We start from the raw sequence: 23,472 nt of genomic DNA on the forward strand, positions 1-23,472 counted from the left end.
GAGCAAATACATGGCCAGGAAGGAAAAGGGGTTTTCCAAAAGTTACCCAGTTAGTTAGGGCCAAGAATGGATCTTCGCCCTCAAAATGAAGCCCAAGTAGTCCACTGAACAACGGTGACCTCCTCCCTTGTTCCCCAACCCCGCCGCCCGGCCGGGACTCTCAGCTCCTCTGAACCATGCTTGAAGCGCTGGTTCAGTACAAATATTCCCGAACGACGAGCTCCTTCAGGAGGAGTCCGCAGGAGGTGGGCTTCTGCAGCTGGCATTCTTCCAGTCTCTGCTGCAGGGACACGAAGTCCTTGCCCAGCGCGTAGGCCAGGCGAGCCATGGCGTCGAGAAGAGGGGCGTAATACCGGTGGCTCTCCCGGGCCTGCAGGCGACACAGGGCCCTCTCGCCCACAGCGAGGGCCTCCCGCGGGCGCTCGAGGTTGCGGTGGCACACCAGCATGGCGCAGAGGGCTGGGACCACGGTGACCGGGCAGTGGGCCGTCAGCTTTTCCAGGAGGGGCTCCACGCGCGCCAGGATGTCCAAGGCCTTGGCGTACTGGCCGGCCCGCAGGCAGCCGAAGGCCTCGCGCAGCTCGGGCCGCGTGAGGAAGTCGAGGAACTCCCGGGAGCGGCGCACACAGCGGATGGTGTAGAGCAGGCTCAGGTACTCTTTGAAAGCCAGCTTGCGCTCACAAATCATCTCCTCCGTGAAGTTCCCCAGCAGGTGCTTCTTGGGGAAGGCGACGTCTTCTATCTCTTCCCTGAAACTCTTCAGGAGGGTTTTCTGGAGATTCTCGAAGTCCGAGTAGCGCCGTTCAAGGATGGCTTTATTGCAGTCAAAACTCCCTGTCTGCACGACGATGATTTGGTACATCTGCAGGGAACGAGAGGAGGACTTTAATGACAGCCTGGCAGCGGGTTTGAGATGACAGACAGAGCTGCTGCAAACAAAAACAGTAATGTTTACGATTTTAAACATATCCTGAAAATAGCTTTTCTTTTTTTAAAATCGTTATATTAGGGGCTCATGGAACTGTTAGCACAATCCATACATACATCAATTGTGTAGAGCACATTTGTATATTCATTGCCCTCATCATTCTCAAAACATTTGCTCTCCACCTAAGTCCCTAGCATCAGCTCCTCAATTCCCCCCCACTCCCTCCCCCCTCCCTTATGCACCCTTGATAATTTATAAATTATTATTTTTTCATATCTTTCCCTGTCCAATGTCTCCCTTCACCCACTTTTCTGTTGTCCTTCCCCCAGGGAGGAGGTCACATGTAGATCCTTGTAATCGGTTCCCCCTTTCCAACCCACCCTCCCTCCACCCTCCCAGTATCGCCACTCACACCACTGGTCCTGAAGGGATCATCCGCCCTGGATTCCCTGTGCTTCCAGTTCCTATCTGTACCAGTGTACATCCTCTGGTCTAGCCAGATTTTTAAGGTAGAATTGGGATCATGATAGTGATGGGGGGTGGCGGGGGAAGCATTTAGGAACTAGAGGAAAGTAGTATGTTTCATCACTGCTACATCATCCCCTGACTGGCCCATCTCCTCCCGGAGACCCTTCTGTAAGGGGATGTCCACTGTCCTACAAATAGGCTTTGGGTCTCCACTCCGCACTCCCCGCCTCATTCACTATGATAATATTTTTTCTTAGGATGATGCCTGATACCTGATCCCTTCGACACCTTGTGATCACACAGACTGATGTACTTCTTCCATGTGGGCTTTGTTGCTTGAAAACGGCTTTTCTTTATCTGTGTTGATGTTTTGGATTGTGGTTGGACTTGGCCTACTTTCAAAAAGTAAGGACAGGAATTAACCCCAAGAATAGCAGACACCTGAGGTGTACAGGACCCCATCTTGGTTTTACATTATCAAAATTGGGCCTTGGTTTTCTGAAGTGAGAAGCTTGAATTTGATCTGTATTATCCAAGTGTTGAATACTTGGGAGATTTTTTATGTAGTATAGTGATGATGGTATGATATATTAAGAATTTTTTCTCTTTTCAGTTCTCTTCCCGTGGCCACAGAGGATACTAATCAAGAACACAGATTCAGGAATCAGGGTTATAATCCCAGTCCCATTATGGACTAGCTGTGTGGACAAGGACAGATAATTGAACTTGTTTGAACCTGTAAAGTGAGACTAGTAATAAGAGTACTCTCACTCAAAATCTTTTTCAATAGGCTTTGAAAAAAGTTTTATTGACATATAATTCACATATCATGTAAGTCGATAGTTCAATCACATTAGAAAGAATTGCACAATCATCACTACAATAAGTTCTAGAGCATTTTCTTCCTTCATATACTCCTTGTTATTAGCTCCCCATTCCCCACCAATCTCCCTTGTCATACCCCAACAAACCATTAATCCAGCTACTGTCTCTACCGATTACCAATCTTGGATTTCATTTAAAGACAACAACAACAAAATAAATGAGAAAAAACACCTCAATCTAAAAGAAAAGTAGAAATAGGCTGTTGAGTAATAAAATCCCAAATACCAAAATCACTGCCATCAACCCTAACTCATAGTGACCCTGTAGGACAGAGTAGATGCCCCTGTGGGTTTCAGAGGCTGTCAATCTTTCTCCCTCAGAAAGGCTGGTGAGTTCAAACTACTGACCTTCTGGTTAGCAGCTAAACGCTTAATCTATTCTATCACCAGGGCTGGACTAAATGAATTCTAAAATGCCTTCTAAAATAGGAGGTTAATCTCCCAAAATTCTACTCTGCTGTGCCATCACTTGTCTGTCAACTTGTTGTACTGTGATGGCTTCTGTGTTGCTGTGATGGTAGAAACTATGTCACTGGTATTTCACATTCCAGCAGGGCCACCCAAAGCAAACAGGTTTCAGCAGAGTTTCCAGATTAATAAATAAGGAGTAGGCTATCCACTTCAGAGGAATTAGCCACTGAAAACCTTATGGATAGCATCAGAACATTGTCAGACATTGAAAATCTCATGAATAGACGTAAAATATTGTCAGAGATAGTGTCAGAAGATAAGCCCCCTCAGGTCAAAAGGCCCTTCAGGTATGACTGAGGAAGAGCTACCATTTCAAAGTAGAGTCAACCATAATGACGTTGAAGGAGTAAAGCCTACTGGAGTAAAGCTTTCCTGACCTTCAATTGCTAGTAAGTCGTTATTAAAAATGAGAAGAAAGAGCTAAAACATCTATTAATAATTATAACCTGGAATGTGTGAAGTATGAATGTAGGAACATTGAAAACCATCAAAAGTGAAATGGAACACATAAAGATCAATATTCCAGGCATTAGTGTGCTGACTGCTATTGGCCATGTTGAACAGAAAATCATATGGTTTACGAAGCTAGAAAAGAAAGATTCAAGAGGAATAGCACTGCCTTCATCATTGTCAAGGAGTTTTCAAGATCTATCTTGAAGAACATTACTGCCTGTGTTAGTATACTATCTATCAATATGCAAAGAAATCCAGTCAACACAACTAGTATTTAAATTTATGTCCCAACCACTAAAGCTAGTAATGCAGAAACTGAAGAATTCTATGAACGTGTTGAGTCTGAAATTGATCAAACATGCAATCAAGATGCATTGATAATAACTGGTGAATGGAATGCAAGCTGACTACATCTGTGAGAAGACACCATGGAGCAGCTCAATATCAGCAGCTGAAACCACGCCCGGGGCCAGGTGTTCAGACCACCAATGCACATATATGTAAGTTCAAGTTGAAGCTGAAGGAAATGAAGACACATCCACAAGAGCCAAAATATGACCCTGAATGTATTTCACCTGAATAGAGCATCTCAAGAGCAGATTTGATGCACGTAATAGACAGAAGGTCTATCTACTGTGTGAGGACATCAAGGACATCATACATGAAGAAAGCAAAAGGCCACTGAAAAGAAAGGAAAGAAAAGATCAAAGCGGATGTCAGAAGAGACTGTGAAGCTTGTTCTTCATTGTAGAGTAGCTAAGACAAATAAAAGTAATGATGAAGTCAGAGAGCTGAACAGAACATTTCCAGGGGTAGTTCAAGAAGACAAAGCACTATAATGAAATGTGCAAAGACCTGGATTGAGAAAATTGAAAAAAGAAGACCATGTTCTGCATATTTTAAACTGAAAGAGCTGAAGAAAAGATTCAAGCCTAGAGTTGCAATATTGAAAGATTCTATGGGCAAAATATTAAATGATGTAGGAGGCATTGTGTTAGTCTGGGTACATTAGAGAAACAAATCCACAGAAACTCATATGTATAAGAGAGAGTTTTATACAAAGGGTGAGTGCACATCAAGAAAACATCCCAACCCAGCACTGCCCAAGCCCACAAGTCCAGCATTAACCCATATGTCTGACACCAATCCACAAAGTCCTCCTCCATCTCACAAAACACACACTATGATGCTGACTGCAGGAGGAAAGCCCAGTCAGTGAATGTGTAAGCATCTCAGCGCTGCCAGGGGTCTCCACATGGCTGCTCCAGCACCCAGGGCTGCATTGGAGTAGGTCCATGCAGCTTCTCCTTGGGGATGTCTTTCAGGAAGTGAGCCTTGCTAGCTGAAGCAGAGAACTGGCTAAGGCAGCTGCACCCTGGCCAACCATCAGAAAGCAAGAGACCCGAGAACTAGAAAGGCGAGACTCACCAAGCCATTTATCACACTGCCCTTCAATTAACCCCACATGTGTTTATCGGCCAGTTTGGCACAACAAACTAACTATCTCAGGCATTAAAAGAACCTGGAAAGAATATACAAAGTCACTGTACTAAAATAAAAAGAAAAAACATTAGTCAACATTCAACTATTTCAGGAGGTAGCATATAATCAAGAACCAATGGTATTGGACAAAGAAGTCCAAGCTGCACTGACAACATTAGCCCAAAACAAGACTCCAGGAATAGATGGAATGCCAATTGAGATATTTTACCAAGTTGATGAAATACTGGAAGCACTCATTCACTTACAACAAGAAATTTGAAAGTTGACTACTTGGCCAACTGACTGCAAGATATCCATATTTGTACCCATTCCAAAGAAAGGTGACCTAACAGAACTCTCAAAATATAGATATAAATATCATTTATATTACAAGAAAGTAAAATTTTACTGAAGATCATCCAACAACAGTTTCAATAATTTATTGAGAGACATTAGCCAGAAGTTCAAGTCAGATTCAGAAGAGGATATGAAACAAGGGATATCATTGTTAACATCAGATGGGTCTAGACTGAAAGCAGAAAATACCAGAGAGATGTTTACTTGTGTTTTAGTGACTATGCAAGGGCCTTCAATGGTGTGGATCATAACAAATATGGATATTCTTGAGAAGAATGGGAATTACAGTACACTTCATTGTGTTCATGCAGAATCCATACATAGATCAAGAAGCAGTTGTGCAAACAGAACAAGCGAATACTGCACAGTTTAAGCTGAGGAAAAGATAGTCAAAGTTGCATTCTCTCACCATACTTATTCAACCTGTATTCTGAGCAAATAATCAGAGAAGTTGGACTATGTGAAAAAGAATGTGGCATCAGGATTGGAGGGAGGTTTAGTAAGAACCTGCAATATGCAGATAGCACAACGTTGGTGGAAAAGTTTCAGTGGAGTTTCTATCTAGACTAAAACAGACTCCTAAGAAGGAACCTGAGGATCTACTTCACAATTCACCAGCGAAACCCGAAGAATCATGCAGAATGTTGTTGTAAGGTGCCCCCAAATCTGTTCCAACTCATCGCAACCCTATTTACAACTCAATGTAAATAAGACCCAAATCCTCACAACTTGACCAATAGGTACCATCACAATAAATGAGGAAAAGGCTGAAGTTGTCAAGGTTGCTTTGATATATACATTCAGTGCTCACTGAAGAGAGTGCTCACAAGTCAAGAGAGCAAAGATGTATTGAATTAGGTAAATTTGCTGCACAAGACTTCCTTAGAGTATTGAAAAGCAAGGATGTTACTTTGAGGGCTAAGGTGTATCTGACCTAGGCCCTATATTCTTAATTGCCTCCAATCCATGTGAAAGTTGGACATTGAGTAAGGAGGATTGAAGAAGAACTGATGCACTTGAATTGTGGTGCTGGAGAAGAATATTGAAAGTCCCATGACTACTAAAAGGACAGAGATCTGTCTTGGAAGAAGCACAGCCACTGAGCTCCTTAGAGGCAAGAATGGTGAGACTTTGTCTTACATACATACTTCAGACATGTTGTCGGAAAAGATTAGTCCCTGGAGAAAGACATTATGTTTGGTAAAGTAGAGGGGCATCGAGAAAGAGGAAGGAACAATATCGACACAGCGGTTGCAATGGATTGACTGTCAACTAGCTCTTTTTAGTTTTTTGTTTTAATTTGGAGCTAAGACAGACATCATATCATTCCTTAGATCAAACGCATCAAGCAGTGTTACACGATTGCCACCACAATCAGTTTCAAAACATTCTTTCTCTAACTCCTTGATACTCCTTGTACTACCCTTTATCCGCCCCCTCCCCTCCCCTCTCCCTGTGCCCTCCCCCCTGCTCCAAGGAACCCTTATTCTACTTACTGTCTCTGTAGGTTCATCAACCTTGGGTTTCATATACAGAAAAACCATGTAACAAAAATTAAAAGTACTACTCCCCACTGACAAAATACATCAGAGATAAACCCCAATATGAAGGGGAAAAAACTCCACAGAAAATGTTGAAAATTAGATCAGGCCCAATGTGTACGGGGACGGATCAACTGACAAGGTTTGAATTGTCCAAGTCAAGTTTATCATTTGATTTCCTATAGTCATGTCCCCAAATGTACTCTGTTTTGTAACCAGTTTACTCCCATCCCTCCATTATTTACAGAGGGAAATCACCAGACACTTATTTCCTATAGAGATCTCACAAATGTATTTTGGGCTCCCACTGTCATCCATAGCCTTCTGCAAAGCAGATCTCACAATTTGGGCTCTGGTACTATTTCCTCCTTCTGCTTCATATTATTCTTTGATCATTGATGTTGGCTGCTTCTTTCATGTGGACTTAATTGTCATCTCAATGAGAAGGCTTCTTGGTTCGAAAAAAGCCTTTAAGACCCCAGACTCTCTTTATCTGATAGCTGGACACTATCTAATTTCTTCACCACACTTTGCTATAGCACTCATATATTCTGTGTTTCTTTCCTGAGGGCAAGTATTGATCAGGGCCATGATGTGAGAATTAATTGTTCTTAAATTGGAGCTAGAATTCAGTGCGAGCCTAAAACCCATTCCTGGATCTATCTTTTTTTTTTTTTTTCCCTTTAATATGCCTTTGGCTTCCTTTAGAGACTTCCTTGTTAATTTATGGTAGAGAGTCTTATTGATCATCTCCCTGGAGCATAAAGATCTTCAATTAACATTGTCATTGATTAGTAACCTCTGGTACTAATTTTTAAAACAGTTGGAAGAAGGGTATTGGGCCAAAATAAGCTACCTACATACTGTAATACCTAAATTATTCACATTGTACAGAATAAATCCGTTTATGGTTGGACACTATTTACACAAACAATGGGAATTGGTTGCCAGGGAAAATTTACATCAGTATTCATTGAAAATGTCAGTCATGAGTTTGCCAGAATAATATATATCTTATTACAGTACTTGGGGCATTAATATAGCAAGTCAATGATTGTCCACCTACCAACACTTCAATACTCATGGTATAGCTGGCTTCTGCTTCTGCAAACACCAAGACTTTTCAGTCTTAAGTCCTTAGGTAACAGGTGTTTTTGAGGTAGAGTACAGTTCGCCTAGTGGCGTTTCAGCATCGGATCTCTCTGGTGTGGCCTTTGGAGCATGTTGTGCACCTCACTGATCCAGAATTCAATGCCCCAGTGTTAATGGCATTTGTCCTGGCTCCCCAGATATGTCCAGAAACTCAGATCAATGTGGCTTATTCAGTGCCTACTACCAGAGCTATTTCCCCCTTAGGGTCCTGAGGAGTATTTTTAGACATTTCACCCCAATTGGAGGTTGGTCTCCCCATTTTCCTACCAGCTGATAAGCGTATCTGTTCTCACAGACGAGTCTGTTCCCTTACCCCTCTTCCGACTTGACTTTCCATCATCAACCCTCACCGTTCTCATAGGGATGTCTACCTGGGGGGGGTGGGGGGGAGAGGGGCTCGTCATTACTTTGCATGGCAGCCACTAAGTGCTTAATATCCCCTCCCCCTCCCTTGACAATTTGATTCCAACGAGCATGAAGAGCCTCTGTCAATGGGACCTTTGAGATACTGATCTTGAGAGGATGGTGTATGGTTCATTAGCACCTGTCAGGCTCCCTACCGGGCTGTCTGGCCACCCTGGCCAGCAGGCTAGATGCTCCGTAAGCCTGAGCTTTTGTCTGTCCGGTGGCATGTCTCTACAGCAGCGGACTCATACAATATTTGTCCTTTTGTGACTGACTAACTTCACTAAACATAATGATGTCCAGATCCCTCCATGTCATGAGGTGTTCTGTGGTTTCGCTGCTGTTTCTTAGGGATGCATAGTATTCCATTGTATGTACATACCAGAGCTTTTTAAAATCCAATCTTCTACTAATAGGAATTTAAGCAGTTTCCAAATTCTTGCTATAGTGAACTGTGTTGCAATAAACATCTGTTCATGATATTTTCTTATTTGGGGGTTATATACCCAGTAATGGTATTGCTGGATCATATGGTATTTCTATTGCCATCTGTTTTAGGATTCATCAAATTGCTCTCTACAGTGGTTATACATATTTACAAGCGACCCAGTAGCGTATAAGAGTTCCAATCTCTCTGCACTCTCTTCAAGATTTGCTGTTCTCAGGTTTTAAAACCTGGGCTACAGTTATGGGTGTTAGGTGGTATCTCATGGTTGTTTCAACTTGTATTTCCCCGATGGCTAGTGAACGAGAGCATTTCCTCATGTGTTTTTCAGCCAGCAGTGTCATTCTGCAGGAATCATCTGTGCAGGTCCTATGCCCACCTTCTCAAAGGGTTATTTGTTTTTTTCTTGTTGTAGGCTTGTAGTATGCGGTAGATCTCAATAATTAGTCCCTTTCCATTATGTCATTGTTAATATCTTTTCCCAATGTGTGGGCTCTGGATTTACTCTTTCACTGACATTTTGCAATGTACACAAGTGTTTTACTTTTTATAGGTTCCATTCATCTATTTTGTCTTGTGGAGTGGGTGCTTCCTTTGTTATATTTGATAGACTGCATATGCCCTGCACTAAGGCCCTTAGGTCAGCCCCAATTTTCTCATTGATGATCCTGATAGCTTTGGGTGTTACATTTAAGTTATTGATTCACCTTGAGTTTGCTTCTGTGTGTGGGTAGGGGGTGGGGGGTGAAGAATGGGTCCTGCCTCATTCATCTGCAGATGGATATCCATTTTTTCTAGCACCATTTGTTGAATAGAGCATCCCCTTCCCATTTAGTGCTTATTCTCGTTTAGTCCTTTGCTGAAAAATCAGTTGTCTGTATGTAGATGTTTTTATTTCTGGATTTTCTGTCATGCTCCATTGGTCTATGAATCTATTGTTGTACCAGTGCCAATTCTTGATTGGTAATTTTTCTCTTTCAACTTTTGGAATATGTTGCTCCAATTTCTTCTTTCCTGCATGGTTTCTGTGGCGAAGTCTGAGCTTATTCTATTAGTTTACCTTTGTATGGAATAATTTTTTTCTCCCTAACTGCTCTCAATATGCTCTGATTTTCCTTGAAGTTGGATAATTTGACTACTATATGTCTTGAAGTATTCGGGGTGGATGGGTGGGTGGGGGTTAATCTATTTAATGCTCTCTCTACTTCCTGGATAGTTATTGTCTCCTCCTTTGTGATAATATGGAAAATTTCTCCCATGAATTTCCTTACTATTTTATCTGTTGACTTGTTTGTTTCTTATTGTTCCTGAATACCAATGAACCTTATATTATTTCTCTTCATGATGTCCCACATCATGTTCAGACTTTCTTCAGATGCTTTTGTGTGTGTTTTTGTTTGTTTGTTTCTCTCATTTGCTGAAGTCTGCTCTGTTGTCTTCAAGACCATTGATTTGATTTGCTTCTTCATCCATCCTACTGCTCAGCTCTTGTACCATGGGTTATTATTATTATTTCTGCTAACTTGTTATTTAATTTCTGACTTTCCTTTGGGTGTGAGTTTTTCATTATCTCAATCTTTTCCTCTGTTTTCATGAACCCCAGGTCTCTTGTATGGCCCTAAACATCATTTTGCTGTACTCTTTATTGTAGTTCAATGGCTTCTTTTTCTGTATAACCTATTGGGTTTGGGTAATCTTCAGTTGCTAACTTTTGTTTCTCTTGATTTTTTGTGGTAGTTGCTGTTTGCATGACATAGTGGTCCAGCTGGAGATGATCATAGGCTTTGGGGTTGTGTAGAGTGAGGAGAGGTTGGGTTTTTGGGTTAGGGGAGGAAGATCAGGTAAGAGTTGGAAATCATATTGTGTGATGATGCGGAAGGATTGATACTTGAGTGGGTAGAATAGCTAGAAGATGGGTGCTTGAGAGGAGGCATTCAGTGATGGAATTAATCTAGGGAGGCTTCCTGTTAAATGTAGTCATTTTTTATAAATTGCAAGAGTTTAAGAGTTAAATTGGAATTTTCAGAGGTGTATTATTGCTTGATAGATTATAAAAGAGGTGTATTATTCCTCACTTGGGTGGTCAGGTCTTGAGGTAATGAATGGGGTAGATGAGGGGTATAATAAAAGAGCTACCAGAGTCATCTATTGACCCTGTAAATAACATAGCCAGTCTGCTATTTTGTTTATAGCAGAAGGCCCTTATTTCTGAGGCACACACATTTCCCTGTTCTTAAGAGAATGTCCCACATTATACTGTGGCACAGTAATAGGGTTCTGCACCACTCAATACAATCTGCCCTTTATACCGGGGTCCTAGAGTAGAACTAGACTGCAGGCGTGGAGGCCCAATGTAGAGGGGACTTCTAGTCAGATGGAGGTCCTGCTATGGACAGTAAGTCACAGCATCAGTAAGATGCCTAGCTCGGGAAGGAGGAGGCACACTGGAATACTGAGTTTCTGTTCCTTCGGTGGGAAAAAAAAGTTGATTTTTTTTCCTCCAAAGAAAATGTTAACCAATCTAAAATACTCTTGAAGCACTTAGGGAGTTCAAGTTGTCCTCCTGGGATACAGGCAGGGGCAGAATCCCTTTTTGAGTTAGCTGGGAGTTTCTATCCAGAGGCAATTAGAGCTGAACTCTGACAAGGTGTGCCTGTGGTGGGGTGGGAGGGTGGAGACTGGGAGAAGCACAGGATTAGCTAAGGGAGTGAAACAATGAAGGCTCTGTTCTGCCTCCTGAGAGCTCCATCCTCCAGGGCTCCAGGGGGTACATGAGGAAGGCGGTGCTGAAGGCTCCACTTGGGGTGTTGTGGAGTGGGACATTCTCCAAAGCCTGGAGAAAAGGAAACTGACCTGCTGAACTGGAGGAGAGGGTGGGGGGCAGGCATCCACTGCCATTTGATCTGCCAGCTAGAGGGGGAAAGGGATAGCACTCTCCTGCTGCCGTAGCAACCCTGGGAGGTAGAAGAGAGGAGACTGCACCTGTTTGCCACCTGGTGTGCTCAGCTGCATTCTCTGGGACAAAAAAAAAAATCAGAGAGGGGGGTCTAAAATATTGCTGGAGTGCCAAGAATTCAGACCCCGGATCTGAATTCCAAGAAAGACCTCCTTACTTATCAATCTCCGGGTCAAGCAAGGGTAGTTCTAGGCAGGGTACTCTGTCTTGGCACCATCTTCCCAAGGCCCTCCTCCACTAGATTTTTTTGGTACAATGGCTCTGTATATTCTTTCCATCTTCTTTTGATGCTTCTTGGGTCATTCAATATTTTCCCCATAGAATCTTTCAAGATTGAACCCCAAGGCTTGAATTTTTTCTCGAGTTCTTTCAGTTTAAGATATATTACGCCTGGTCTTCCTTTTAAATTTTATAATTCTAGGTCTTTAGGCCTTTAGTTATAATATTTAACTTTGTCTTCTTGAGCTACCCTTTGAAATTTACTATTCAGTTCTCTGACTTCATCTTTCTTCCACTTGCCTTACCTGCTCTACAATTAGGAGCAAATTTCACAGTCTCTTTGGACGCCCACTTTGATCTTTTCTTTCTTTCCTGTCTTTTTAATGGCTTTGTGCTTTCTTCATGATTGATGTTCTTGATGTCTTCCCACAGCTCATCTGGTCTTCGTTCTTCTGTCATTAGTGATCAATGCATCAAATCTCTTCTTGAAATGTTCTCAAAATTCAGGTATGATAGACTCAAAATTGTACTTTGGCTCTCATTGGCTTGCTTTAATTTTCTTTAGCTTTATCCTGAACTTACCTGTTGATACCCTGTTCCACCGTCAGCCCCTGTTCCGGTTTTAGCTGCTGATGAGTTTCTCTAGCATCTCTTTCCACAGATGTAATCCATTTGATTTCTGTGTATTCCCTCTGGGGAAGTCCATGTGTATAGAAAAAAGGTATTTGTTATGAACAATTTGTTGGTCTTGAAAAATTCTATCAGTGATCTCCACTTTCATTTCTATCACCAAGACCACACATATATTCCAACAACACTTTCTTCTTCTTTGTTTCCAACTTTTTGCATTCCAATCACCAATAATTATCAATGCATCTTGATTGCATGTTTGACCAATTTACAACAGAAGATGTTGGTAGAATTCTTCAATTCTTTTGTCACTAGTTTTTGTGGTTGGTGCATATATTAGAGTAATAGTTGTATTGATTGGATTTCCTTTAATGTGTATAGATATAATCCTATCACAGACAGCATTGTTCTTCATGATTGATTTTGCATTGTCTTTTTGAACAATGAATATAATACCATTTCTCTCCATTAAGTTATTTCTAATATAGTAAATTTTATGATTTTCTAATTCAAAATTGCCAATATTAGTCCATTTCAGCTCACTAATGCCTATGATAGTGATCACTATGTGCTCCATCTCATATTTCACAACTTCTAATTTTCACTCTGCAGTCATGATTTTTGACCAATTCTAGTTTGGTTTAACACAAGTTAAACTTTTCTCATAATAAAAAGGAAGGGCAGTGAAAAAGAGGAAGACCCTCAATGGGATGGATTGACACAGTGGCTGCATCAATGGGCTCAGGCATAGGAACAATTGTGAGGATGGCACAGTACCATGCAGCTTTTCATTCTGTGGTGCATAGGCTCTCTATAGATTGGTGCCAACTCAATACAACTAAGAACAATGAAGAGGCGGTCGCCAAACCTAAAACTTTCTTTCAGGCATAGTAATCATTGAGAAGCTATTATTGTTATTTATCGTTTTATTTTATTTATCATTCTATTTATCATTATTGGTTAATCTTCCTTGTATTTATTTTTGTAGTTAGTTACCTTTTTATCCTATGGGATAGTGTTTTTCCATTTGAAATTTTCCTTGAAATAAATGAATTTAGTGGGTTTTTTTAAAAAGCAATTCGACTTTTAAAAAACTAACCAATTATATAAACGCTATAAGGAGGTAGCAAAACCCATGAATAAGTGACACAGATGGCTGATAGCATGGGGTTAAATTATGTGTTTTTTCTTTCATGGAGACTTTGTTGTCTCAAATGGGCTAATCTCTTGTTGGAACCAGAGATCATAACTTTGATGTCTTCAATTCCCCTTGTACCTAACTCAATGCCATGTACATAGTAGGTGCTGATGAAATCTAACTTTTTGATCATTTTTCCAGAACTCTGAACTGGAGTGTGTCAACCCATTTCATGTTTGGGAATGCTGAGACCCCACAGGACTTGCCCAGGGCCCAAAAGGAGGCAGTATAAGGAGGTAGAAGATTATTTTTTATCTTGGCTTACCACAAACTTAGAAGTTTTTGTCTCCTCAATGCGAGCTGATGCGATCTCAAAGAGCAACTTGACATGTTTCCATTGGCATTTCTCATTCCTCCAGTACTCCTGTAGCTCTTTTGTGGTCATGCTGGAGTTAGGGCTTAGACTGCTGGAGGGATCTGCAGAGAGAACATGCTTTGAGATTTGTACCAGCCACTTTACTTTAAAGGCAAAACCTTCAGAAGATGCTGGGTCTGTGCAGAGTGGGACTTCAGAGTTCCTGAAGAGGGGTGAATAGCCCCTCTACCCAACACTATTTATAGGGCCAAACAGATCCATCAACCACAGGTCTATTTCCAAACTACCCATGTCCACCTACCACTGACACTGATCATTGAGCAATGTCAGATTACCCAATAAATAAGGTAAGCATGTGATTACGTGTGCTGACTTACTAATTTGTAGTGAACAATTTCACTTTTTTTTTAAACCACATTAAATATTCAACTTCTAGTTCTGGCTGGTATTTGCCTCTCTCCCAACCCCATAGCACTTTCCTACAGAATTAAGGCCTTTTTTGATTGTTTACCCTGACAGGGACAGAGTACCTGGTAAACAAGATAAACACGGACTTACATGTGTTTGCTTATTTACTAATGTGTAGTGAATAGTTTCACAGGTTTTTGTGGTGAAACCATGTAATGTAATTTACTACAGATTATCAAATAAGTACAGGAGCCTTGTACTTACCTTGCTAATTAGATAAACTGTCCCTGAAAATGGCCACCATGCCAAGGTGGTTTCTTGGTTCTGAGAGGCTGCATTGTGGTTGTGCTGCATTTCCTGCTTCTGGACTGTGGACTGACATTGTGAAACCATGTGCTTCTGGAGAAACAGACTGTGGCCCACTCATCTCTGCACACCTTACAGCACTAGCTCTGTGGTGGTTCCCAAGACTCTTTGTGCATCTACCAGTGAATGGTGGAGGAATGCTTTCTTTCAGGCTCTGCCTGTCTGGCCCCTACCTTACTCATTTCCCACCTGCTTTTTGCCTCTGTGCACGTCACTCCTTCTTTAAATGAAACCCAGTTCTTTCCCTGCCTGGCCTGCTCTAACACAGTGTTTCTTAAAGCCTTTTGTGAACCCCGAGTACCACTGAGAATCTTAGAGAAATGTAGAATTCCTTCCCAGTGAAATGCACACACAATTTTGAATCTTATTTCATGGATCCCCCAAACCCTTCTACAAAGGGTCCTTTAAGGTCTAGAAATGGTATGGATCATTTCTACTGCCTCTTATCATTAGATTGAGATCATCTTATTCCTTTGGCATGTTTTATGACATTTCAAATTAGTTTCTAATGTTTCTTCACTAACCTTGAGAGTCAACTTAGTGTTTGATTTGTTCCTGTAGAACCTGAAATAGAGCAGGCTGTCAATGAATACATCCTGAGTGATTACATGAATGAATGAATGAAATGGAAATTTGTTGAAGGAGATGGTACTATAGCAGGCATTGTCAGTGCCATCTCATGCTGACTTAACACTTACTATGTCACTGACTTTTTCTTAGAAGTACTTGCCAGTTTGTTGGGGACATAAGAGCTTGCTCAAAAGCATCCCTCATCCAATCAAGAAGGGTTTGAGTGGGTAAATAGCCTGACTTTCTTGCCACTCAGATGAGACAATTCTGAGACAGGCTTTACAGAGTTTCCCAAATGATCTCCATTAGGGTTGACACCCCACCACCACCATTGCCTACAGCAATAATCTTTTCAATGACATTCTATATTGGCATCTTGCCCTTCCCTTCCTCATTTTCCCACACTCCCATATGCCTCCTACAACTATCTCCCAGATAAACAATTTGTACCCAAATCCTTGTGCAAGTATCTACTTTGGGGTAATCCAAGGTAAGAAAACTGCCCAGCTAAAAGACACCAATGCATACATTGAATGAGACCCACACACTTACTTCAAATATCTTCAAACCTCTACATCTTGACCAAGCCCCAAGTTTCAAGCCCACCTAAATGTCCTTCATGTCCTGGGTGTGGGATGTCTGCACTAGCAGCTGATGCCTCCTGCTTGTTCCTTGTCATACCCTGGGCTACAGGATCCCCTGTCCCATCAGGACTCCTGTGATGCTTGAGATTTACCAAACTCCACTGCCATGGACATAATTCAGTGAGTGCCACTCATGTTGGGATTTCACATGGTCCTTATGAAACCTGCCATCTGTGCAATAATTTCTGTTGACAGGCAGAGAGGATTGACAACAGTCTTGTTACTAAGCCCTCCCCCACCCAACAAGCTGCCTGTTGAGCTGCCATATTCTAAGGGCTTCCCCTTTGCATCCAGTGTGGTATGGAGAGTTGGACAGATCTCTCCCAGAATGAATCTATCCCTATTAATCCTTATATCATTGAGTTGAATTTTAAATAAGGTGATCAAAGCAAAAGCAATAGCTTCAGTGAAAGAGAAAGATGCTTATCTAGATAAATGTTTCAGTACTTGGTGAAATCTCAGTATTCAGAGAAGGTCTTTACTGATGAGATTTTCCTCATCTGTCTCTTTCTCACATAACTTGGTAGGACCTGGTGTAAATTTGGGACTTAAGAGCATTAAGAGTGAAGGGGTGGAGTCTAGTCTATCAATTGGGTCATAGTTAATGAGGCCTCTGTGTTGGCATGGCTTTCTCCTGAGAATTCTGGGAAATCTGATTTTTTTTTCCTCCTGGGAGGCAGGAGACACTTACTTCTCTCTCGCTCTCGCTCTTGCTCTCGCTCTCCTCACTCCCTTGGAGACATTGCAGCTGACAAGACACATGGAACTACACTAGTGCCCTGAGCTGGAAAAGCCACATGGGCCTACCCTGATGGAACCAGACCTCTAGAGCCGGAGAAGCCATGTAGAGACCCTTGCCCGCACTGAGATGCTTACAACACCACTGGATCTAAAGACTTTCTACTCACTGGCCTGTGATCATCCTGCATTCTGTGTCATTGCATGTGTTTCGTGGCCTGAAGAGAACTTCATAGATTAGTGTTGAACATATGGGCTAATATTGGATTTATCAGCTTGGACTGGACTGGGTTGGGATGCTTTCTTAAAATACAATTACCCTTTATATAAAACGCTCTCTTATACACATATGTGTCTTTATGAATTGTTTCTCTAGTCTACTCAAACTGACACACTAACTATATAAGCAAACATTTACAGACAGCTTACTATACCCACCTCATACCCACCTAGGTTCTTAACACCAACTATCTTATCTAACACTCACAAAATATTGCTCCTGGTTAACAGATGAGGAAACTGAGGGTTAGCCTGCAGTCATGCAGCTGGTGAGTGTGCCAAATAAGTTAAGTCTAATTTGTTTCAAGTGTTTCTTAAATGTCAGGGTGAGTACTCTGCTCTTGACCAGACCTTTCTTATTTACTCCTATCACCCTGGATGATATAAATTGTCATGTCCATTTTTCAGTAAAGGAACTGTTAGAGTTACCCAAGATCAAGAGCTGCTAGATGGTAGACAGGCCACAAACTCAAGCTGGCCTGTTGCAGAATACTCTCCACCCTCCTCTGAGTGGAGGGCAACAAGGCAGAGTCCTGGGGTACAGTTTACACAATAATTCTATTCTCAACCCATGTAAACAAACCAGTTGAAAGAAGCAACAAAGCCCACATGGAAGAAGCACACCAGCCTATGCAACCACAAGGTGTCGAAGGGATCAGGTATAAGGCATCATCAGAACAAAAAATTTTACCATAGTGAATGATGGGGGTAGTGCGGAGTGGAGAACCAAAGCCCATTAGTAGGCCACTGGAGATCCCCTTGCAGAGGGGTCTCAGGGAGGAGATGAGCCAGTCAGGGTGCGATGTAACAATGATGAGAAATACAATTTTCCTCTAGTTCCTAAGTATTTCCTCCCCGCTCCCACTACCATGACTCGAATTCGACCTTGCAAGTCTGGCTAGACCAGAGGATGTACACTGGTACAGATAGGAACTGAAAATACAGGGAATCCAGGGCGGATGAGCCCTACAGGACCAGTGATGTGAGTGGCGAAACAGGGAGTGTAAAGGGAGAATGGGTAGGAAAGAGGGAACCGATTACAAGGAACTATATGTGACCTCCTCCCTGGGGGACAGACAACCGAAAAGTGGGTGAAGGGAGACGTCGGACAGGGCAAGATATGACAAAATACCAATTTATAAACTATCAAGGGCTCATGAGGGAGGGGGGAGCGGGGAGGGAGGGGAAAAATGAGGACCTAATGTCGGGGGTTTAAAGTGGAGAGAAAATGTTTTGAGAATGATGTACAAATGCGCTTTACACAATTGATGTGTGTATGGATTGCGATAACAGTTGTATGAGCCCCTAATAGAATGTTTAAAAAAAACAAAACCAGTTGATGTGACACCTAGCACGCTACTGAACTTCTTTGTGCTTCAGTTTCCAATGAAATGGACATAACAATAGAACCCACGCTCATAAGGTTAGTATGAGGATTAATTCTGACAAACCATTAAAACATTAGTTCAGGGCCTGGTACATACCACAAAAAATAATATTATATGGGGAATGCCACATAGTATTACCTCCTATAATGGTCAAACACATGCTATATGTGTTATGAAATACTTGTGAAATAAATGTTCTAGCAATATCCAAGTTTGAATAGAATCGAGCATGTCTAAGAATGGGGCAATGAAAAACCAGGTGTAGCTCAGACAGAATGAGTCGCTTAGGTACCACTTAACTTCAGAAATGTGAAATAAGGAGGATGCAAGTTACTTCACCTCCTTCCCAAGAGAATCTAAGGAAGCCATAGTAGTGGACATGGTGTAGAATTGGGTTCCTGGTCCTAGTGCTAAACACTTGGCTGACTGGTCCCAGCCCATAGTGCTAAACCTCCATACTGACTATGGCCTGGAAAGAGGTAAGACCACTGCTACCCCCACAGCTATCACTAGTCCCAGGGTGTGATCAGAGCCCATCTCTCAATGCAGGGATCCAACTCCTAGAGTTGGCCTGCATGGGGAGAGATGAGGTCAGCTGGGGTCAGGAGCTCTTGCTTGTGTTCTGTGACAGTTGCCCTGGGACATTGTGGCTCTGTACAGTTGGTCAGTGAGAATGGTGGCCCTCCATCCAACCTCACTTTTGAGAGATGGGAAGACCAGGGTGTTAAAGAAGGGTATGGCCTGGGGCTGTGCATATTCAACAGTGTGATTGTTTCCCTGACTATAGGGTATGCAATTCATCAATTTATCATCTCCCCTAAAGAAGTCTGGAGAACTAGCCTTCCATCCAGACAGCCTCCATATCCTTAGACAAGCTATTAATTAACCGATTAATTAATTAACACATCTAGTCCTTGATTGTCCCATCTACAAAATGTGGTCACAAGCCTTATCCCCTTGATAAGATAATAGATGACTAGGGACAGGTTCCCTATGTTCTGATAGGTGTCCAGACAAAATGGTGTGTAGGCCACATGCTATCTTGTCTAGTGGACACTTGGTGTCCAAGTTTATTGGAAGGGTGTCAATGTTTTGGGGAGTCATTCAATTGCATTTGCCTCACTTTTTCAGCTTATTTGAAAAATGGACAATAGTGAGTGGAATAGAACTCAATAATCTCAGCTTTTACAGTCCTGTTTTTTATGATCTAGCAACCGGCTCTAAGTCAGAAGTAGAACACTATTTGCCCAGAGGGTCCTACAAGACTTCAGAAATGATAGCCTTAGCTGGACACTCTAGCAGAGACCTAGGAAAGTTAAGCATAAATCCAAGGCTTGGAAGATAAATCAAATTCAGTAGCCCAAACCAAAGCCAGCTCCACTATGCGTCCACCCAAAAAGGAGCAGGAGGTATTGGTGCCTCCCATGGGGTCTTACACAGCTTCCCATCCCTCCCCAGGCTTCAGTTTCCATGTCTATGAAATGAGAAAAACAGTCCTGGACCCCCAGTGGTCGCGGGGATCCTGCAGGCTTTTCCCTCTACTCAGTACCCTCTACCAAAGATTTATAGGCTTTACAACAAAACACTACATAAGCTGATACTGTTGACTTAGGGCTTGCATGTAGTCCACGAGGTCCAGGAGATTCTCAGACCCTCTCCCACCCAATTCCACGTGTAGGAACAGCAATTCTCCCCATCCTCACCTTCATCCACTCCTCCAGGTGCCCTACAATCACTGCTCTTTCCAAGGATGTTTGCATGAGCAGTCAGGGCAGGTTGTAGATGCCTTTCAACATGGATAAGACCCAGGAGGGTGAAGTAAGTTCCTCAGCCCACTCTGGAGACAAGAGGCCACATTATACTGAGTGTGCCAGCTGCCTTGGTAGGCTAAGGATGAGCACCAGGGATGCTCATTAGAAGAATCATCACCAAGGGCAGGGTCTGGAAATGTGAATTCAGCAGATTCTCCTAGCAGACACTAGCAGATCTGTGAAGGAGCTTGGATTCTGAATTTTTCACAAGTTCTCTAGGGTTACACTGATACAAATATAGATTTTAAGACTTGTTCCTCAACCCTAAGAGAGAGGAGTTGTATATGATTCTTTCATTCCCAAAAGGATTGAGATTGTTGGGGGGACGAGAACTGGTTCTTGCTGAGTCCTAATTTCTAATGAAAGCCCCACACAAAGAGGCTGTGGCCTGCCCTACTCCCACCAGGTACTAAGGAAGGACACTGAAGGAGGGGATTCAAGTGTACAGAGGGCAGCAGACAGAGCTTGGGATCAAACACTGACCTGAGGCCTCTGGGCCTTGTGGTGTGTCCATGGATCCAGGAGAGGTATCAGAGGAGAGTTAGATCTACCTTCAGAGATCCATTCTAAAGACTGACAAGCAGACAAGTGGCTGTCGCTTCACTAAGTTCCCTGTTTGAAAACAGGAAATGGGGTGTGTGACCTGCTCTGAGTCAGCCTAGCCTACTGGTTGGTGAGAGATAGTGGTTGAACTCAACAGATGGCTTGCTGCACCTAGCCCTCCTGCAGCTGCCTTCAGGCAGGGCGGGGCCAGCTTTGGAGGGTTTTGTCATTGGCCTTGTAGCATCATGATTGTCTTTCAGAGTCCTGGATGATCCTTGGCATCTGGACAACAATTCTCAAAGACCTTTAGCATTGAATATCCCACCCAGTGAGATTGCATACTGGGACCATTATCCTCCAAACAGATGGGGAAGCTGAGGCTTGGAGCACGGAGCTGATGAGCTGCAAAGGCAATGCCTTAGGTTAAAAAAAAAAAAAAAGTGTAACTGGGTTCAGTTTCTTCTTTGTTGCCCCTTTCCTGGGCAAAGATGTACCCAACACTACCAATAAAAGTAACAGGGAAACTAAACCACTGAGTCATGATGTGATTCAACGATGTGATAGAGGACAATAAGCTGAGAAGGAACAAGAAATAGACCCTCATCAACCCTTAAAAAATCCACCCATGTCACAAAATAATAATTTATAAATTATCAAGGGTTCATGAGGGAGAGGGCAGAGGGGAGGGAGGGGAAAAAATGAGAACCTGATGCCAGGGGCTTAAGTGGAGAGCAAATGTTTTGAGAATGATGAGGGCAATGAATATACAAATGTGCTTTACACAATTGATGTATGTATGGACTGTGATGAGTTAAAAAAAGAAATGTAGTTGATATTGTTCATATACCAGCCTGAGGATGTTTGTTAAGATAAAGTTGTAGGCAATCATGGAGAAAAAGAATTTATGTTCAAGTATATTATATTTCATCTATTTAGTAATAGCTGGAAAAAATAACCCCCCAATAAACTTACTATATGGGAAAAAATGCACCCATGATCTCTTGCCAATCACGATGTGCACCTCCTCATAAGAGGTAATCACAGTCTTGATTCTTTTATGTATTCATTTATAAATTGATCTAGGTGAAAGTTTACACATTTTGTTTTGCGACATTGATTCCGATTTCCACAATATAACAACATTCTTCCCACTTTCTTCCTGTGTTTTCCATTTCCCTTCCTCCTTCTTCCCTGTCCCTTCTTGAATTCTGAGGTTTACCCTTGGGCATAGCTACTCTTTGGATCTCATATAGTTCATTGTTGTTTACCTTATAGGCCTGTCCATCATTTGGCTGAATATTGAGCCACAGAGGTAAATTCAGTTCCAGCATTGACTCAAGGTCAATGGTCTAAGGGTTCCACCAATCTCTATCAGATCTGTAAGCCTGTCTTTTTATTATATTAAGTTTTGTTCTACATTTTTCTCCTAATCTATCCAGGACCTCTGTTGTGATCCCTTATCAGAGCAGAGAGTAGCGGTGGTCAGGCACCATCTGGTTCTTTTGGTATCAGGGTCATACAGGCTAGAGTTCCCATGGTCCATTAGTCCTTTGGACTAATTGTTTCTTTGTGTCTTTGATTTTCTTCACTTTTCTTTGCTCCAGATTGGTAGAGACCAATAGTTGCACCTGAGATTGCCACTTACAAGCTTTCAAGATCACAGTTGCTACTCATCAACGTAGGATGAAGAATGTTGTCTTTGTGGACTATTAATACCAATTGACTTTAGTGTCCCCCAGATATGGTTCTGAGCCTGCAGGCCCAACAACTTATTCCCTTATGGTGTTTGGTTATGTTAAGATGTTTCATAACTTTGCACTCTGTATATTCTGCTCTATTAATGGATATCATATTTACAGTACATTAGAGTTTAACTTTGCTTGTTTTTAAATTTTATATTGAGTTATACATACAATTTTTTTAATTTAGTAAAATTTAATTGTTCAAAATGTACATTTGATTGGACCTATTGAGGCATCTTCACTGGCCACTGGGGCGTCTCTGCCTTTCAGGGTTCTGGGTGTAAATTACTCTAGCTCTGTGTTTTAAAGCCAGTTTGAGAAGACTAAGGCGCTCCTGGACGGTGGCCCTGGCCAGGGAACCTCAAATCTCCAGTCTCTCAGAGACAACAGGGGTGATAAGCTTATGGTTGGGCCCTTCTTTACAGAGCTTGTCATAGGTGGCTTTGTCAAACAAGACCCAGCTATTGAGCTTGTCCTCAACTTTGCCTTTGGCCTTGCCCTCAGATTTGCTTATGAGGTCTTTGCGTTTCTTGGCCAACTTTCCAGCAACCTTCTTTGTCTTGTCATCCTTAGGCAGCATTACCAACCTTGGAGAGCAACTATTACAGCCACAGCCTTGCTACAATATGAATTTTTAAAAAGTCAATTTGTATTATTTGGTGTCTTGCTTTTTTCAATCAACATTCTGCTTGTAAGATTCATCATTAATATTTTTGTAGCTTGAGTTGTTCCTAATTGCTATATTGCTACAATATTTGAATACATCACTCCATAACCTTCCTACCTGCCCCCACCCCTTGGCTGACTGCCGAGTTTGGGCCATCATGATTAATGCTGCTGGAAATAATCTTCACCTTTATCCCAATGTGTACACTTCTCTGAGGTGAAATGGACAGATCTTAGAGTAGGAATGACTTCAGCTGTCCTAGCTCATGCCAAATGTTTCCAGAAAGGTTCTACCATCTTGCATTCCTGCCACAGTAAGTGTTGCTGTTTCACACATCCTCCAACAGTTGCTGTTGCCAGTATTTTTATTGTAGCCATTCTACTTGTGCAGTCATCTCTCACCGTGGTTTTA

General features: G+C 42.2%; 1 protein-coding gene and 1 pseudogene across 1 annotated transcript; both read right to left on the reverse strand.

The window, feature by feature from the left end:
- Window positions 1-193: 193 nt before the first annotated feature.
- On the reverse strand, window positions 194-20,637 carry SNX20 (sorting nexin 20). The gene is made up of 3 exons (XM_045293892.1): window positions 20,593-20,637; window positions 13,855-14,006; window positions 194-862 (listed from the first exon to the last, which is right to left on the reverse strand). Exons 1-3 carry the CDS (start codon window positions 20,621-20,623, stop codon window positions 194-196), a joined length of 852 nt encoding a protein of 283 aa, XP_045149827.1. The 5' UTR covers window positions 20,624-20,637.
- Window positions 20,638-22,595: 1,958 nt separating this feature from the next.
- Window positions 22,596-22,974, reverse strand: LOC123522111 (annotated as a pseudogene).
- Window positions 22,975-23,472: the final 498 nt, after the last annotated feature.

This window comes from Echinops telfairi, unplaced genomic scaffold (genome assembly GCF_000313985.2).
Source record: "Echinops telfairi isolate 266 unplaced genomic scaffold, ASM31398v2 ScPeMD7_2291;HRSCAF=2852, whole genome shotgun sequence".
NCBI classification, from domain to species: domain Eukaryota; kingdom Metazoa; phylum Chordata; class Mammalia; order Afrosoricida; family Tenrecidae; genus Echinops; species Echinops telfairi.